The sequence below is a fragment of the Siniperca chuatsi genome, linkage group LG16 (genome assembly GCF_020085105.1).
Source record: "Siniperca chuatsi isolate FFG_IHB_CAS linkage group LG16, ASM2008510v1, whole genome shotgun sequence".
In the NCBI taxonomy this organism is placed as follows: domain Eukaryota; kingdom Metazoa; phylum Chordata; class Actinopteri; order Centrarchiformes; family Sinipercidae; genus Siniperca; species Siniperca chuatsi.
The window spans coordinates 21,858,173-21,871,611 of NC_058057.1; the positions used below are offsets into that span (position 1 = coordinate 21,858,173).

Here is a 13,439-nt window from a genome sequence, read left to right on the forward strand (position 1 = left end):
TAGAACTACGCAACAATATTACTTAATCAGCCTCACCTTGGGGATCCAGCAGGCGGGGGATGTGGAGCTCCCTCTCAGCCAGGTGAAACGCCTCTTCCAGGTTCTCCTGGTTACTTCTGGACTGGACCAGTGAGAGATCAACCAACTGCGGCCTGAGAGAACACAGGATTGCCAAGAAAGCCTCTCCACTTCTCCAGCTCGATTTAAAATCCTTCATACTGACAGAGTAACCAACCCTAGAGAGAGAAAGACAGGTGGACAACAAAAAACAAAAGTAAAAAAAGAAGAAGGGGCAAAAAAAGGAAGTGTTGCTTGGGATTAGTGGTGCCCATGAAACTTTTATGAAGACAAACCAAAAAGGGTCTGTGCCAGTCTGTCTTGTAGCAACAGCAAAACTTCAATCATGTCAAAACTTAAGTCACTTCTTTGACTCTAACATTTACACCAACCAGCAGTTTAGCTTATCCATCTGTTCTGTATGTATTTGAACTGTGGGATGACAAAGGAGAATTAAGAGGATGCAAACACAGGGAAAACACACAAAGAAAGGTGTAGGACTAGTTGTCATTCCTCCTGTGATGGAACAGCATTCATGGTGGATAACCCACCTTTGGCATTGGTCCCTGACCCACATGAGCAGGGCCTTCTTGGCAGATATTCGGAAGCGTCTGTGGAGAGGCGATGTCCGGCCTGCAGGGACCGGACTAGCTGGGACTGGGCTGCCAGACCAGGAGTCCAGGCTGGCCAGAGAGTCGAGGGAGGAATGACAAGAGCTGAAGGAGAGAGTGTTGGCCAGCTCCTCAATCTAATACAGAGACAGTGAAACAATATATTGGAAATCAAATGATAAGTATTTTTAAAATGGTTCATGTATATGTGAAATCTGACCAAAATGTACAATTTTCAGTCAGTACTTTTTTGAAATATTAATGATGCATCACAAGATGCTTGTTTGTTTCTTCTTCTTCTGTTTCTCCTCCCACTTCCCTTTTCACAATAGCAGTAGCAGTAGTAGGTTATGGTAGGTTGTGGTGACATTAGTTTACCATTGGTACTCACATGACAGTGGAGGATGATGGTCCATATGAGTCCGAGGATGATGGAGGGCCGTCCATCTATAATATCTGAGATGTTTATGTTCACCAATTTGATCTACACAAACCAACCACAACAAATGTTAGCAAAACACACAGCTAATTCAGATGCCAAGTTTTTTTGTTTCTTTGTGGAAACTTACAGATTTTCTCTTGAGAAAGTTCAGTGCTGTCTCAATGTTGGCCCTCTGCTGGAAAATCCCACGGCCTCTTTGTCGTTTCTGTGGAGACAAATTACAACATCAGCTTTATTGTGATAATAATATACATTTTAGCATGTTTTTGTGTTGTTTTGGCTTTTTACCTCACCAATACTTATCTACTGATTAATTATAGATCTTTAAGAGGAATTTGTTATGAACTCCCTCCTATCAAAAGCACATTGTAGTAACTCACCATAGGTTGGCCAGTCATCACTTCCAACAGGTCGAGCAGTTGTGACCCATTTCTTATGTCAGAAAAGAGGTCTGACACAAAGGAGGGAGGGCACCTCTGTAACAATGCACAAAATTAAGTCTTACTGATTTATCTGTCCAGCTGCACAATACATCAAAATAAAGGAGTGGGTGAGTTCAAGTGAAAACTATGATCCATCATTAATCTCACCTGTTCCATCTACTACAATCAAAGAGGATTCATACAGTAAGTTTCAGGAAGTAGCTTACAAAAGCATCTAAGCTGTGTTACAGAATTTTAGCCATGAAAGCACCCACCACTTAGCAGAGCGAAAAGTCCAAACATATTGTCAAGTGTGTTACGTGCAATAACGGCATCAAGATTAATTTATCATCACACACATTCATTTGGGACCTAGTAAAAAGATTAGATAGATAACAAATTAGACAGCTGTATATAAATAAATATAAATAACCCTGGGTCACTGTGTCATATTTGGTGGGAAATTTGCTGCATCATTTTATACAAAACAGGAGGTTGTTCAGGGTTACCTCATTTCATGTGGTAAAAAAAGTAAAAGAAAAAAAATCTGAGACGTTAACCTTTTTGCTAACCACAGAAGAAAATCTTGAGTACAACAGGAAGTAAAAGGGTTTATCGGAAATGTGATCTACTAAAATACTGTATATCAACATTTATCTTACAATGACATGATTTTTTTAAATGCTTCACATAGCCACTTCATAAATACATCCCATAACCCAAAAAGTCAGAGCCTACAAATTCTGACTTTCATCCAGAACTTACTGCCTTGAAACTGTAGTGGATTCATTGAAAAGTTTCTGGGTTAAAGCTTTAGGCCAAGTCACAACAGTGAATGTTGTTCTCCAGACATAAAGGAAGTATCTCCTGTTGGGGGTTGTCAGTGGACTCAGATTGGTGTAACAGATGGCAGGTTATGAACCAGTGATTTTAGAGCACAGTCATATGGACATGAGGTTATGAAGAGGTGGCTGGATTCAGATTACGTGCTGTTCTGCTTCACTGAAGCACTATTTATACTCCAGGCAGGGGTCACAAGCAGCTAAAGGCCTCTTTCCAATCCATGGTAAACTGCTTCACTGCACCTCACTGTCTGAACAATGAGTCAGCATGTCTACAGCTTGCTTCATATCATTTACAGCTCTACCACAGCATGACCTCACGTTATTTTTCAACACTCCCTGGGTTCTCCCAAACATTTTTTTGTTATATTTTAACATTCATTCTTGTTCAAATATTGCATATTGAAAAGCAGTTAAACTCTGAGCAAAACATAAATCAGCACTTTTGTTTGGGTTTTGCTTGAGAAAATCTCCCAAATTAAAGGTAAGTTTTGGAATATATAGAAGACAAAATATCGCAAACTTTTACTGAACCTTATGTGAAAATGCAGCCTTGTGTAACATTTTCTCATCAGTTCCTTTCTGCATCACTACTCCAGCCTCTCCCTAATACACTCACTAATATACTCCAACGTAATCTCCAGAAGATATATCCTATTTGAGAATGTAAACTTTTTTGTGGTGGGGATATCTTTGATAAAGCACCAAGTCTTAATTTAGTTAAAATATCAGCTGTTCCATACTACCCACAGTAGAAATACTGCTTTAACAAGCATAAAAGAGATACAAATTTGTGTTCAAAGCATTAAAACCATCCAGGAGCTTTTTGATTTTTACAAATATATAAGTATATGTTATTTTTTCATCTAAATCAGGTCAGCAGTTTCTTGTTCATATTCATTTATCTTATATGCATCACACATAAATATGATGTCTCAACATACCTTAGCGAGTTGAGCATTTATCCAGTTGGTGAATGTCCTTTTCTGAATCTGTTCATGTTCCACTGTTGAGGATACAGACAAAAACATTTAATCTATACACATTCAGAACAAGATGTATTTAAATTACGTGGTTTCTGATCTCTGGCGTCAATACAGTTATGAAGTCCTGGATACTAAAACCATCTTTGTCAGATGATATTGTCATAATTTTGGGGGGTTTGTCCTGTTTCCTGTTTTAATTTGTAGTTTTCTACTCTCCTTGTGTGTCTTGTGGTTTTACTTCCTGTCTTTGTTTGCTTTCGCTCCAGTTTAGATTGTTGACCCCGCCTTGATTGATTGCACCTGTGTCTCGTTGTCTCCCCTACCTAAGTGTATTAAGTCCGGGTTTTTCCCTTTGTTCATTGTCGGTTTGTTTCCTTGTCATGTGCATTTTTGGTTGTACTGTCCCTGTGTCAAGCATCCCAGCATTTCTTATTTGTGAGTTCTGTTGAGTTGATTCTTTGTTCCCTTGGACCTTGCCTGGATTATGGACTTTTGAACTTTGCCTGCTCCCTGTTGGATTTGTTTGCGTAGTTGGACTGATTCCCTGGTTTTGACCACTGCCTGCCTGAAACCCCTGTAAGCCTCTATTCTTTATTAAATCATTGCACTTTACCAGCCTGCCTCCGTTGCCTGCATTTGGGTCCTATTCCTTGTGTTCCCTGCTCCCTTGCGTGACAATCACACGACAGATATGGATTGCTGTACCATAATAAACGCATAAATCTGAATGAAAAACGATGATTCCTTAAGGATTTTGGAAGCTTGTTTGCTAGCAGTAGAAACTAGGTGCATACAGTAATTTATTAGTAAATTGCATCCCTGGGTTGTCTTAGTCCCCTTAATATCACTTATCATTCTTGTTTACACTGGCCATAATAACATGTATGCATCATGTTTTGCAAACAGTGAATACATTTATAATAATGCTATATGATTAACACTTAAAGGAATGGATCCCCCCTCCCCCCCTTGCCCTCTAAAATGGGAAATACAAACACAGTCCAGCAGACTGATTTATACAAAAGTTCCACTCATTCACATTTGAAAAATTAGATCTAAAACGGTTGTTTTTCTAATTCTGGGAGCTATCTCGTTTCAACTCTAGCTGGGCTGAAAACACCAACTAATGCATACAAATTCACAAACCACTTTTCAAATACATTACAGTGTAAAAAGCAAAAGCAACCTGACTTTCTCTGACCTCCCTGTCTGGAATATGCTGCTGTAGTCCATAATAAGAAATTTCATAAAAGCAGTGGGAACCCTTATCTGAGCTGCAGGTAGGTCATAAGCTACTCACCGACATCAGAGGACTGAAGGACCTTTCGACCCTCCATGCTTATAACTGTTAATCAATAAATCCATGTATAATGAGTGAAGAGACCACTTTAAACCACATATAACTGCCTTCTCTAACACTACATGACCCAGAGTGGCAGGCCGTAAGTAAGGCTACCGGCTGGGATCTGGCTACAAGACGGGATGGCTTCCAAGACAGTGACAGACATAGATGCTGACGCTCACACACACAGCAAATATACCCAGAGACACACTCACAGCCACACTGAATTCCTAGACAGACAGATGCACACACACATTGAGGGGATTTTGAGCATACATGGTTCTTGAGAGGTACTAGACATGATCCTACGCTTCCAAAACATTAACCTTTTACTATATACAACATTATATGTTACAGTTACAGTATTATGGAAGAGACAGAAAGCTTAAAGAAATATGCAAGTTGTTTTGGAAACTGCCTGTTTGCCCGCTTTAGCTTGAAGAGTACATTGACAAGGTAAGTGGAGCCACCTGAGAATATATAGATAATTTTGGTGTCCACTGTGTATTTTCATCACAAAAAATAATTTGTTTATTATCGACTCAAAGTATTTTACTACTTTAATTAAAAGTGTTTTGTAGAATATTGATAACGGTCTCCAACATAAAAAACTGGATGTTGCTCATAATTAGATGAATCTGATGCGTCACTTTCATAAACCTTTAACCACTACTTTCTGTATCTATGTGCAATATTGCTTCTCAGTGTCAGATGATACGTGTTTGTGCTGCCATTAAGCATAAACTGCAAAATTACACATCTGAGTCTCTTTTCCTGCAGACCAAACATGACTATGATTACAAACTCAAAACTATTTCATGATTCAGTCTGTAGTAAATAAAGGAACTTGATGTTTGTCTGAGGCAATCAGAAAAGCACACAGTCACTTTCAGATTTAAGAACTCATGATATCAGATTTGGCTATGAATCATACTCGGTGAGTGCTGTTTGTTTTAGAGTCTGCCAAGGCAGGAAACTCCTGAGCATTTTAATCACTCGATTCCACCCAGTTCACCTGGCACGCCCAGACAAAGATTTTCATAGTTTTCAAAGGTGAGATAACAAAATTGGGGGTACCAGCATGTCAATGAATATGGTGACTTTCAAGGTAATTTTTAACCATAGCCATTACACATTTAGTGTACAGTAGTTCTGCAGCCTGAAGTAATAAGAACAATTTGTTTGGTCATCAATTCAAAATGCGATGCAATGTGACTAAAGACCAGTTTGACCAGGAAATTACATGTTTCATCTAATTAATGATGGAGTCACATGCAAGCTTATTGATGTGGACCAAACAAACATCTCAGGTTTTCCTATTTTAGCATGAAGGGCTTAACAACAAAAAAATTGTATTCTATCATACTGATAACACAAATGACAGAGCACTATATAAAAAGATAGATATTTGTAAAGACTGGCTGATATGTATTATTTTTTGTGCATTAAAGGTTATACTTTTATACCAAACACAAGCCATGATTCTTCTCAACAGTGAAAACAGTGAAAATAAAGACAGAAGCTGCAAAAATGTCCTTAATAACATACAATATTTGCTCTAACTGGGATTAGAGCAAACAAATAGCAAAATACTAATTGTCAGTGTAAGTATTGTGTCTACAGACGCTGGCAAACCTCTACTACCTGCACTCTCACCAAACAATAACAAGACAACAATACATATAACTGTCTAGACATTGAACTAGCTTTAACCTGACAGTCAACCTGCCTTTAAAAATCCAAACAGTTATATAGTTTCAACACTTCCATTTCATTTTTTAGGCACTTCTTTAAGTTATGAATTTCTAGTACATACTATATGTCATTCAAAAGTGATGCAAGACACATCAAAATAATATCTCCTCAACACAATTCATAGTTTGGCCACTACTACGATTCCACACTTCAGCACACCACGTCACAACATCTACAAAAGTACAGGAATAGACTGACCTTGGAGAAGCATGTGCACGTTGTCAATGTCCAATGGAATGCCTCCATCATCTTCCTCTGCTCCCCCTGAAGCCATGTAGTCTCCAACCACACCACTAGATCAACCTCAGAACGATCCACGAGACATGGATTAGTAAATCATCCACAAAGGTGAAATCCACAATGCCACAAAGGAAAAAATGCTGAGGCTAAATACTGCAGTCTGAATTCAAAGTTTTTTTTCCAAAACATTAGCTGCCTCAACTGCCTGATTAGTAATGTTACAGTAGAACGCACCCATCCACACCTTTACATTACCACAGACACTCACGCAGATGCAAGTAGACACATGCAAACACTCAAACAAAGAGCTCAAAGAGGAGGAATAACCATGCTGTATGGAAAGAGCCAGATATACAAAAATAGATGGCCTGATCACAAATCTTCAACATACCTGTAGCAGGGCTGTAGTCACTGAAGACAGATAGTAAATGTGTGTACAGTGTACAATAAATGTCCTCAGCTGTGTCCTTTCATATTGGCACAACTCTGCGTTGATCTACTGTGTGGAGTCCCTTCAAATAGGACTTGGCCTTTAGGTTCTCATAAATGAAACAAGGTGCCTCTTGCCTGTTGGAGCGCGAGGACAAAAAAGGGTGGAAAGTCCCGCCCACGCTCACTGCAAGCCCAAATCACTCCTGCAGGCTCTCATACAAACTTAGTATGTGAGGATATGATTACAAAAAGTAATCATATCCTCACAAATCCAAGAGTCGATTAAGATGGTTTGCAGCTTTGTTTGCAAAAACAGATCATTGATACAGATGTTTCGGTAAACAAAAGCACAACTAGTGCCTCTACTTATAGCTTTTTTTCTGTCTTCTTTTCTTCTATTTGCTTGTGAGCTAGTGCAATAATGAAACAGTTGAAAAACAATGACACTGGGAAAGATGCATTAATGTGAAACTGTTTCGGTTTCCTTTTAGGGGTCATTCCACCTCATGACTTTGCAATATACAGTATTTAATAAAAATGTAATTCTGCTTTTACTTTCTCAACCGGTTTCATATTGAGTTAGCAATCTTTTAAGGCATTTCAATTCAAATTCATTACAGTTCAAAGTGATCACTGGGAGCAAGTTTTTTTTTAATACTTTACCTGAAAAGGATACTCATAATGGAATTTAAACTAAATCGGGAGCCAAAATACCTCTTTTTTATGTTATTTATTTGTTTCACCTGAAGAGAAAGAGGGTGCACTAACAGTAGAGCATGAACACAATGCCACCTTTACCCTTGAGATCAGTGCCAGTGTTTTATTTGTTGTTTCACTATGGTGAGCAGACAGAGCTGGTGGACAGTCACATAGTGCCACATAGCAGCTGCACCCTCACCTCAAATTCCCACCTCTGTCATGGCAGTGGCACGGTCACCAAAATGCAGAACAGGATTGTTCCTTTGGAAGTCTAAAACTGCGTAACATAACATCAAGTTAAAAAAATACACCATGATAACAGTGTGTGATTGAAACTGAAAGTGAGGCAGGGGATTTTTCTCATTACAAGGTTATTGTAGTGTATGTCCACTGAGAACACAGATTATAAAAGTACTATTTTGACTTATAAAGGCTCGAGTGTGAGAGTAATTGTTACATTTTTCAGTGGACAGTTATTGTTTACCTAAAGACATGGAACCAATGTGCAACACTAAACGTCAAACAAGATGGAACTCTAATTGACCAGTTGTTGGCCTCAGACCCCACATATAATGTCCACACCTTTTTTTGTTCTCAGATGGCTGACCAATCCATCAAATTTTCCACAGCCTTAACTTCAATGTATTTCTGGGGACTATATAAGAATTCTTTTTAAAACATACTGTTCAGTAATCATCAATAGAGGGAATCTTGAGAATTACCAAAATGAGCTTCATACCCATGATTTTTCTTCTTCCTATTATTCTTTGACAGAACTATGATTAAAATCATGTTTCAATTGGCAGATGGAATTGTCGTTTCAGTGACATAAGCCACACGACATCAGATCAAATTTCATTCTGAGACTTATAAACTCAGTTTTAACTACAATTAATGCAATTAAGTCATTAGGTTATAACATTATATATGTCTGAATCTATTAATATGAAAACGACAGTGGACGTGGTGTACAGCAGCACATAATTCCCAGATTTCAGATTTCATATAAAACCAAAATGAGTCAAAGGAGAAAACATGACCGTGTTTAGTCCTCAAGGTGGCGCCAAGGGATAGCTAGTCGGGTACCAAATACGTTAATCGTGTACCTCCATTAGGTGGCGCTACATGTCAAGACATGAATGAAATACTACATAGTAGAGAGTAGAAGAAGAAGACTTCCCCCACGACTTTGACGTTTAGCAGCAGCGGCAGCTGTCCTGACCTTCCCTCTGTAGCGTGACAAACTGAAAGGTAAGAGAAGAGTTTACACTTATTTATTTAGTAATGTCACGATTTTAATCAAAACAGATAACAGTTGTTGCCTCACGGAAGCAATTTAAAAAGACGCTATAATCTCTACTTACATTGGTTGTGTATGCTACTTTTGCAGGACCTAGCTAGCTAGCTAGCTAGCTCCCGGCTAAAGCTTGTTAACGTTCTTTCCGGTTCTACAGCAGAGAAGATGCTAATACGTTAAACAGGAGCCATTAATTGATTTTAAGTAGTTTGCTAGTCAAGTTAAATGTTAGATATCAATTATATGTCTGCTTATAAATGTTATCTTCCTTCGTTTAACCGACTTGTATACATTTAATGCTATCGCTGACTTAGGTACTAAGCTAGCGTTACAGATTCGAGGTTGAAATCTTAGCAGTAACATTAGCGTTAACCAACTACGTTACGTTATCTTCAGTAAAGATATGTTATTGGACACGTGAAAGAAAAACGATGTCTCTTATCCCACTAACAATGAAGATTAGAAAAGTGAAATGGTGCTATTGTACCTCTTCTTTTGATCAGTATTTCCTAGGTGGCCAAAGTCATTAGCTAGGCCTGACACAGCTAAGGGTCACGGTATCATTCTGAGTCCTGCAACCAAGTTAACTTTCTGTTGAGTAACAGCTGTCTGAATGAAGGAACCAGTTTCTAAGACTTAGCTTCAGTCAACACTAGTGCAGCCTAACGTATTAAATGGATTATACCGAATGTATGAACTCTTATGATTATGAAATATCCAAACTTAGTTCTGCCAGGTATGCTTAAGAGCAACACATCAGTAAATTGGTACCATTGTGAAGAGAGTTTGGTGTGGTTTTTCTCGGTATAGAAAATGCATGGCACTTTGGGCTAGGTCTTCTGATGCTTCAGTCAACCGTTATTTGAGATTGTGTCATTGCACTGACCTAGTACATGAGTACTGTTTTGAGACTGTTGTTGCTTTCTCCCGCAGATGGCTGGACGCATGTTTGCAGGTTGGTGGGCCAAGATGAGCCCTTACTACACTAAGGCATACCAGGAGATGTGGGTGGGTCTTGGCATCATGACATACCTGTACTACAAAGTTTCCTATGGGGGTGAGTTCAAGTCTTACTGATTTGTACAGTATGTGGAAAATGCAGCTGCACTCCATAGTACAAACTGAATGTGTAGTAATGTAGTTATAGTAGTAGTAATAATGTATTTACATTAAATCATATTGTCATATGAATACTGAAGTTAGAAACAGGTGTAAAATAAATTTGGCTTTCATAGTGCTGAAATAAATGTGAATGTAAGTAGTTGTAGTTACTTAGATGTATTTTAAATGCACGGTGTCTCAGTGGTATAAGTTAATGTGACTAATATAACATCTGTTTCTTTCTATTCCAGGCAAGAAGGCTGTGAAGGACAGTAAGTAGCCTAACATTTTGTATACACTATATAATCAGAGTTGGGCAATGATTATATATATGCTGTGAGACAATATAATACCATACCATTGGTAGCTTTGCCTAATGACCCATGATCTTTGGGTATATTGTGGGCAGTGTTGCAAAGTTTTTTTTCAGCAGTTTAATTTGCTGTATTAGCTAAATAAACATTCCTGTCTGTTTTTTTTATCTATAACAAATGTATTTTCCAGATAATATACTATATCAGATGGATTTATAGATAGATATCTATATGTATAAAGATATTATTATATAGATAATATAAGATTAAGCATACCATGATGAGTATTTTATCCATATTGCCCACTCCTGTGTATAATGTGTATATAATAGTACTACCTGGTTTACAGACAAAGAATAGTCTTTGACTGTGTAGTCATCTAGATCTTATCTTGTCCTGTCTTGACCAGAGGAAGCCCGTAGTGACGTCAGGTTAAGTTCTTGTTTTTTAGACCCCATGAACTGAACTTCAGTAATTAAAAAAAACAAAACATGTTTCTCTGCAGTGTGCTTGTAATTAGAATGTACCCTAGATTAAAATGTGTTGAGGAGAACAAACTTTATTAGCAGTAGCACCAAGCTTGGGTACTCATTTGAGATATTTTGAAAATAAAGGTGTGTTCATTTTAAACACAGGTGTTAAAGTGGTTAGGTAAGCCATCAGTCATTATCCTCTTATGTCCTGGGATTCTGCAATGTTGTTTTGTGGAAAAAGGTTGCAGCAGTGAACATGAGCTATGCTGCAGAAAAAAGGTCAGAGAATCACGTGTCAGATGTTGTGCAGCTACATATGTTTTCCTCTAGATGTCACTGACAGATGACTAATCCAGTCATTACTGGCAGATATTTTAGTGATTTGGGGTGTGAAATTCACTACAGTCTGCCCATGCTTGGTTGGACAGTATTTATTTAATCAATTTGTGTCATTTAAACATGTTTTTTTTTGTGGTCCTCTTTTTGCAGAGCCTGCCCATTGAGTTTTCCACCATGATGACCACCCCTCCACCTCCTGTGAAATAATGCCCCAGTCGTTAGTCCAGAAGTTCAGCTTCATATTTGAATTTTTGTTAATATGGAACAAATAAAGTTGCTATCCAAAACTTTTATCATTTCATTGTTGGCTTTTGTATCATTGTGGCTATAAAGTAATGCCTCAAGATCAACAGACATTAGTTCACATATAGGACTATTAAGAACTGATAATTGGCTGTGTTTGAAGAAAAAAAAAAATAGAAACAAGGAAATTTCAAGAAACTGCTGCATCCCAATTTTGTGTCTTGGGCTGAAGTAAACAATATTCACTAACTATAAATACATTCTCCAATCAGTTATTAAAGCTCTTCGGTTGGTTCAGTTCAGATTATTTGGTCCTTTGGACAATTTTATCCTCTTTTATTTCAGTGTTTGCCAGTTGTGGGTGAATGAGTAAACTATTAATAGCCAATGAATGTTTTGGGTTTACATTTTAACTAACTGAACAGACAATATACCACAGCACTGCCATATCTGGTTGTGAGTGGGTGTGTGTGGATGTGGTTGGTCATTCTGGGAGGTCAGTAATCACCAATTTCACCAAATACTTGTGATAGGACGAGCCCACGTGATAATGATAATCTGCATTTGCACACTCAACCTTATTAATTTTACATTCGATATTTTGAATGGTACTCGAATTTACAATGGTATATTTAACATCAGTTATATAATTATTTTGAACTGCTCACTCTGGGTTATGGCACAAAGGACTGTCGCATCAGAACTGGTTTGTTGGCAAAAATCAATGGCAAATGAATCAGTTTCTGTTTACAGTTTGGTTCACTGAACTGAGAGTGAGTTGACCAGAGTCCTGCCTGGGGCCAGAAGTTTAGTGCTGGGTGAGGAGGTGGATAAACTGATTCCATTTCCACAACATCACTACAGTCTATAGAGTGCTAGTGATTGGACTGATATGAACAGAGTCAATACTTCATATGCATCTGCACAATTGGTGTTGGTATTAACTATCTTGTTATAGCAAAGCAATGTTTTAACTATGGTTTGAAATCAATATGTCAAGTCTATATTCTCAACTTGTAAAATGGTCTTGTTTCAGCACGTTTAGTTAAGAATCACCTAGCAGGTTGAAGTTTAAATCATACAACAATGTCTCTGTAGCATATCGTTAGTTGCGTTAAAGCTAAACATAAAGTCCACCCCAAAACAGGCTTAGGTGCCTCCAAAAATATGAACATTTTTACTACTCTCTATTGATAACGTCATAGATGCAGTAGTCTTTTGTAGAGTTGTTCTCTTGGGACTGACATGAATCGATTGCTTTTGACGGGAGGGATGAGATACTGGTCTGGTGTGTGTAGGCTTTCATGAATTTGTGCTACCATAATGCTACATTGTTAAATAAATGTCTGGTCTGAGTGTCTGGGGGAGCTGTCATGGATGCCTAAATATACAAAGTACGTCCCCCACAGAAAATGTTTTGGCCTATAATTAAATGTACTTCACAAGTAAAAGTTCTCATTAGAAAATGGCTCTACTAAGTATTTTATGTGAGTACTGTTGATCCAGTCCTATTCACTGATGTGATAAAGTATTTTATACTGGATTATTTTTGCTAATACATTAACCTGTAAGTGGCATTTGTTGTACTTGGCCTAGGTGGAGCTTAACAACTGCATACTTTTGGCGGTTTAACCCAGTGCTTCCTAACCTTTCTATGACCCCTGAAAATGAACATGTTGCATATGTCAATAACTTATGAGTAGTTCCACCAATGAGTAGTTTTTTTTTCCGTCTCGCATTGTTTCATTTGAATAACTGTAAGAAGCCTGAAGAGGCGAAAGTATCCTGTTTTTCACCAGCAACAAGCAAATAAAGAAAAAATAGGAAAAAGTATAGAATTTTGT

At 37.9% G+C, this 13,439-nt stretch overlaps 2 protein-coding genes across 3 annotated transcripts in view; one reads left to right on the forward strand and one right to left on the reverse strand.

Moving 5' to 3' along the window:
- Positions 1 to 7,273, reverse strand: part of LOC122862594 (nesprin-2) — a 94,334-nt gene extending 87,061 nt beyond the window's left edge. For both annotated transcript variants that reach the window (XM_044168034.1, XM_044168033.1), the window contains exons 1-8: positions 7,089 to 7,273; positions 6,656 to 6,760; positions 3,319 to 3,380; positions 1,491 to 1,586; positions 1,238 to 1,315; positions 1,060 to 1,152; positions 609 to 805; positions 37 to 236 (exon numbers count right to left, since the gene is read on the reverse strand). In XM_044168034.1, the coding sequence (XP_044023969.1) occupies positions 37 to 236; positions 609 to 805; positions 1,060 to 1,152; positions 1,238 to 1,315; positions 1,491 to 1,586; positions 3,319 to 3,380; positions 6,656 to 6,731 (802 nt within the window). In that variant the 5' untranslated portion in view covers positions 6,732 to 6,760; positions 7,089 to 7,273. The remainder of the gene's footprint in view (positions 1 to 36; positions 237 to 608; positions 806 to 1,059; positions 1,153 to 1,237; positions 1,316 to 1,490; positions 1,587 to 3,318; positions 3,381 to 6,655; positions 6,761 to 7,088) is intronic.
- A 1,654-nt stretch (positions 7,274 to 8,927) lies between these two features.
- Positions 8,928 to 11,643, forward strand: atp5mj (ATP synthase membrane subunit j). Its single transcript, XM_044168043.1, has 4 exons — positions 8,928 to 9,079; positions 10,059 to 10,182; positions 10,478 to 10,498; positions 11,503 to 11,643. The coding sequence occupies exons 2-4, from the start codon at positions 10,059 to 10,061 to the stop codon at positions 11,514 to 11,516; spliced, it is 159 nt and encodes a 52-aa protein (XP_044023978.1). The 5' UTR covers positions 8,928 to 9,079; the 3' UTR covers positions 11,517 to 11,643.
- Positions 11,644 to 13,439: the final 1,796 nt, after the last annotated feature.